The sequence below is a fragment of the Pygocentrus nattereri genome, chromosome 19, assembly GCF_015220715.1.
Source record: "Pygocentrus nattereri isolate fPygNat1 chromosome 19, fPygNat1.pri, whole genome shotgun sequence".
Classification (NCBI taxonomy): Eukaryota; Metazoa; Chordata; class Actinopteri; order Characiformes; family Serrasalmidae; genus Pygocentrus; species Pygocentrus nattereri.
Window position 1 is genome coordinate 5,916,266 of NC_051229.1, and position 6,000 is coordinate 5,922,265.

The 6,000-nt window shown below is 42.3% G+C and overlaps 1 protein-coding gene across 1 annotated transcript; it reads left to right on the top strand.

Moving 5' to 3' along the window:
• The first annotated feature begins 3,477 nt into the window (after positions 1-3,477).
• LOC108436026 (somatostatin-1-like) lies at positions 3,478-5,707 on the top strand. The gene is made up of 2 exons (XM_017712231.2): positions 3,478-3,652; positions 5,258-5,707. The coding sequence occupies exons 1-2, from the start codon at positions 3,524-3,526 to the stop codon at positions 5,474-5,476; spliced, it is 348 nt and encodes a 115-aa protein (XP_017567720.1). The 5' UTR covers positions 3,478-3,523; the 3' UTR covers positions 5,477-5,707.
• Positions 5,708-6,000: the final 293 nt, after the last annotated feature.

Sequence of the window (6,000 nt, forward strand, 5' to 3'; positions counted from 1 at the left end):
CGGGCTTTACTGCTAGAGCCTGATGATTGACGGGCGAGCGGAGCCGCTTATTGGCTCTTCGCGCTCACTGACGTCATGGATCTACATGTGGTGCCGTTTTAAACTCCTATAGCTCGATTTTAAAAGCTCTTAAAATATAACAGCAGTGTTAAATGTTTTATGATATTGTTTCAGGAAATGACCGCATTCTTTCACATTAAAAAAGTTTAAGCATTTGTAACCTATGAATGATTTTGCTCAAATGCTCCATATCAACCCATTCATTTTGGACTCGTTCGGGAGCGCCCTCTAGCGTTAGAGAAGACATTAGGGTGGTAATTCTCCTCTACAAGTTCTCTGGTATTATTTACTGAACACACTGAACTTCATAAACCACGCTGCCCGATATCAGGCGCATCAAACATCTGCTCGCTTGATCCACCACGAAGCGCTGACTGACAGGCCTGTTTCCTCCGCTACATCTAAACACATTCGACCGGAAGCCAAGGGATGCAGGATTGTGCGGGGACGAATATTAGTGCACCACCGTGTAGAGCTCGTTCTTCTGTGTTATAAAGGTGGTGAGCATGAAGATAACGTTTATTATCGCCCCCAAGCGGGCGTAAAACGAAGTGCAGCTGCATCACTAGTAATAATGTTAAGAAAAACAATGCATTTCCATTGCATCGTCCCAGCTGGACCAGCTCTCTGCTGAAAAAAGACCATTAGAACCATTAGGATTAAAACATAATGGTTTTGCTCTCTAATGGGATTGTTACCATGGGATTGAACTCCTGTTAAACTTACCCTGTTGAAAAAAACTATAGAAACCATTAAGTGTTTCTGCTGGTTCCTGATGGTTTTGTAATGTGTTTTTGGCCTTTTTAATGGGTTGATATCACAATATAAATGATCCTTATGGCTTAACAGGAGACCAGTTTCTGATTCTACACGCATTTAATGTTTTTGTATAAGGTCTAAAGGTGTTCTATCTATCTATACCATTAAACCAATTCCCATTAGAAAGCAAAACCATTAGATTTAGTCCTTTTTCAGCAGGGATTAGTTTCTATTACACTGTGATATCAGCCCAACAGGAAAAGGCAGAATAATATTGCTCACTATTGGACACCGTCTTTTAATGGTTTCTATGATTTTTTGTAGCTCTGCTTATGCCTTAGTAATAAATAGAAACTATGCACTAAAATTAGATAATGCCATATTTAAGAGTCTCCATGGGCAAACACAATATAATGCCTATTGAGAAGCTCAGTAGCCACGTTTACATGCAGTCTGATATTCCATTAATAATCTGATTAATACATCAATCAGAATAGAAAAAAATCTCTGTATCTGATTACATTCCCTATCGGAAAGTTTAAGTCCATTCTGCATGTGCGTCGCGTCATAGTGAAAGTTTATACCGTCCAACACGGCGGAGCAGAAACTGGTCAAGGCAGGATGCACCCTGGACAGATCGCCAGTCCATCGCAGGGCGCACACAAAGACATTTTAGGTAATTATGTGCTTCCAGCTTTGTGGGATCGGTTTGGGGAAGAGGCTTTCCTGTTCCAGCATGACTGAGCCCCTGTACACAAAGTGAGCTCCATAAAGACATTGTTTGACGAGTTTGGTGTGGAGGAACTCCAGTGGCCTACGCAGAGTCCCAACCTCAACCCCACTGAACACCTCAAAGCTCCAAGCCCTCTCATACAACATCAGTGTCTGACCTCACAAATGCTCTTTGGATGGAATGGGCACAAATGCCCACAGACAAACTCCAAAATCTTGTAGATAGCTTCCCAGAAGAGTGGAGGCTGTTATGGCTGCAAAGGAGGGCAACTACATGGTTTTGGGATTGAGATGTCCATCGAGGTCATATAGGTGTGATGGTCACATGTCCACATACTTTTGGCCATATAGCGTATCTTGCTCAAACATTTCAGGCCTGATTTTCACTCACTGGTAATGTGCCGGTGACGTGTGGACATGAGGTCACTGTACACTGAGTGACCCCAGATTTAGTCCAGCTCGGCCCTGCTGTTGTAAGTGTTAGCACCGACTTTATGAGGTTGAAATGTCAACACTAGGCTCACCTTAGGAACACATCACCGCGTTTACTTAGAAGAGTTTGCGAAATGGAAATGTGGCATGATTTACGCTGTCTGTCTTTGTTTTTAGGGCCTGCTGTTCTAATCATTCTGCATCACTGCCCTGCTGTCAGTTTTATAATGTTAAAGGGGAAGTCCACTGATTTTTCAAAATTTCTGCTTAATGGCTAAAAGATAAAGCCCCTCCGTGTGGTTTGGTGTGAAACGCTCCATTCTACACTTTTAGAAATAAAGGTTCCGTGCAGGTACATATTCATTCATCAAAGTACAAACAGTTTAAAATGTGCCCTCAAAGGTCCAGCAGTGGGTTTAAGGTCTGATTGTGAAGCTTAAATCAGGTTCTCCAGGTGAAAAGTTGGTATTTGTTCCTTTTCATAACCAAATGTTTTAAAACAGAGCAGTAGAGTAAAAGCCTGGAGGCGAGGCGAGGCGGGGTGTGTGGAGTCAGTACAGCTTAGAACAGATCATTTCAGTGGATTATGGTTCAGTTATGTTCCCTGACTAAAGGTACTGAGATGCACCCCTGGGGGGCCCACCCCAGTGTCAAGAGGGGCACTGCCCCAGTGACAGTTTACTACCTTTATTTCTGAGAACGTGTGGAAACTTGCCTAGTCAGAATTGTTCACAGTGGTGGTGATAGGAACGATGATTTTTTTAAATCCGTGATGCATTTTTAAGTGAAACAGGACACTCAGGCGGGACATAGTTGTGGGTGGGACATGATTTTATTGGCCAGGATTCGACTGCGTTGGGAAAACAGGAGAATCCACTTGTTTTGCAGAAAAGCCAAACATAGACCAGATTTTTGTCGAAAATAAAAATGAACAACTACAATATTTTGATTTCCTGTAGTTTCTGAAAGTTGATTTTAAGTTTGTTTTTTTTAACTTTTCAGGTTGAAGAGAAATGCCAGTTAGTAGGCTGTGTGTGTGTGTGTGTGTGTGTGTGTTTTCACATCACTCCATCATCAGCTAACCAGCCTCTCAGCCTCACAGTGACACACAGCACAGTGGAGGAAAATACAAGCAAAATGTTGGACATGGGCCCTTTAAGTTTTCCCTTTATTTTAAGTGGAAAGTGAAAAAATCAGAAAGGATCAGTTTCCCAGAACCAGAGAAAGTCGAATCTTAGACTAAAAAGAATTTCCAATTCACTGCAATTTAGTCCTAAACTAGGCTTCATACTGGCCCAAGATGTTTTATGGCAAGTGGTCCCTGTTTTATGTGTTCTTTCCTTAATGACTTCACGTGAAACCAGGCTTGTAAATAAAAGCGATGCGCAAGAGTTTTATGGACAAATTAATGATGATTGGAATTCTTGGAAAACGAGACGTCAGGGTGGGCATAAAAGACCACCCAAACCTTCTGGATTAGAACCAACACTTACAGTCGCTTCTTTAGGCAGAACCTGTAGTGCAGCAGAAGACGGGAATAATGCTGTTCCACTGCACCTTCCTGCTCGTGTGCCTGGCCCTGACAGTCGACCGTACGCTGGTAGAATCTTCACGTCTGCTGCTGAATCCAGACGTGGACGCAGGGCGCATCGCTTCTGACCGCAAACAAGTAAGTCATTAAAGTCACAGCTGGAATTATTATACAGTATTATTTCTACCGAATCTGAATCTGCTGCATCTGTAGTGTACATTCGATTATCATGGACAATCATTTTGGCAAACTTTCCTTCTTAGAAATTTCTTAAAAGTGCTGAAATCTGATATTTTATAATCATAATTCATTTATAGTCATAATTCATTTTTATATGGACATTTTCCAGCCTCTCTACGCTCATTGTCCATCTTATCAGCTCCACTTACTGTATAGCTGCACTCTGTAGTTCTACAGTTACAGACTGTAGTCCATCTGTTTCTCTGATACTCTGTTACCCTGTTCTTCAGTGGTCAGGACCCCCATGGACCCTCACAGAGCAGGTACTATTTGGGTGGTGGATCATTCTCAGCACTGCAGTAACACTGAGTGGTGGTGGTGTGTTGTGCTGGTTTGAGTTGATCAGACACAGCAATGCTGCTGGAGTTTTTAAACACTGTGTCCACTCACTGTCCACTCTATTAGACACTCCTACCTTGTCGGTCCACCTTGTAGATGTAAAGTCAGAGACGACAGCTCATCTGCTGCTGCACAGTTTGCGTTGTTCATCCTCTAGTCCTTCATCAGTGGTCACAAGACGCCGTTGGCTGGATATGTTTGGTTGGTGGACTATTCTCAGTCCAGCAGCGACACTGAGGTGTTTAAAAACTCCAGCAGCACTGCTGTGTCTGATCCACTCAGACCAGCACAACACACACTAACACACCACCACCACGTCAGTGTTACTGCAGCACTGATCTTCCACCCAAATAGTACCTGCTCTGTGAGGGTCCATGGGGGTCCTGACCACTGAAGAACAGGGTAACAGAGTATCAGAGAAACAGATGGACTACAGTCTGTAACTGTAGAACTACAGAGTGCAGCTATACAGTAAGTGGAGCTGATAAAGTGGACAATGAGTGTAGAAACAAGGAGGTGGTCAGAGTGTTATGCCTGATTGGTGTATATACTAGATACGTCCAATAAAATAGCCAAAAACTCTAAGCACAAGCAGGGCTTTCCTTAGAAACTCAACAACATTGTAAAAACGGTGTATGTAAATGAGCTCTGGTCTGATTGGCCGGCCTGTATTAGTTTAGCCTGGGGATGAAGTGATAATTCATCAAACATTTCAAATGTTTATATCCTACATCAAACAATCCAGGTTTATTTCATAGAAAGGCTTATTATTCAGTAACTACGGGGACTTCAACACAAACTAATGGAGCTATTCTTAGGCTATAGAAGTGTGTAATATAACTTTGGGCCTGCCAGCTGCCCCATGGCTTGTTAAGGGATTGAAAATGCAAGGAAAAGTAGATGAGCTCTTTAAAACACATGTCTACTAGAAGCTTGTGGGCAGATTGACCTCTGCCATTGAGCTCTGTTGTAACCATTCAGGAGATAACCTGGTAAACTGGCCACTCCCCACCAGCTCAAAGTAGACTTTCAGTTTTTAGTCTTAGTAAATCTGCACCATATACGTTTATTAGTGACCTTATGACTTTTGTGTATGTTTTTCCACACATAATCCTCCCTTAGATTGTTCGGAAGTCTCAAATAATGATCTATTTTGATTTTTAGGCTCCTGACGGCTACATTTTTTCAGATTTCGTCATATGGCTCAGAGCCTCCAAACAAAACAAACTGGAGAACGCCACACCCTTCAGAGAACATTCATCAGACGAGAGGGACGTCGTGAAACGACAAGAGGAGGCCGCAACTATCAACACCAAGACGGAGGAGAAAAAGCGCAAACCCGGGTGTAGAAATTACTACTGGAAATCATGGACAGCTTGCTGACCACACTTTTGGTCCGACACCTGATTACGGTTTCATGGTTTCCTTTATATGGTACCTTTATTTTTCATATTGCCACAATGTTGACACAGTTTTATTTATTTTTTGCATTTCTTTAAAACTGAAACTCTGCCTTCTTTCTTTTTGGGCTTGTTAGTATTCCTAATTTTATCATCATGCTATTTAAATGAATTGTGACACTGATTTTGGAGTGAGTTCTGCATCAAATAAAGCACATTAAACCCACATGTGTTCAGTGAGATTTTATCTACTAGGATCACACCGAGATCTACACATACATATATTTACCACTGCAAACACTTAGCAACTTAACAATGAGACATTCACTTTAAACAGAAACATAGTCCAGAGAGAATTTCAAAGCAATGTTTTAGACAAAAAGTAAGCCTTCCCAGTTTCCCCCTCCCTTACCCCAAATCAGATTTAAAAGCTTGATGCTCACATGGAAGGACCCTTCCCACCTGATGGCAACAGCCGAGCCACATTCAGGGGGCCTGGCCCCTTCC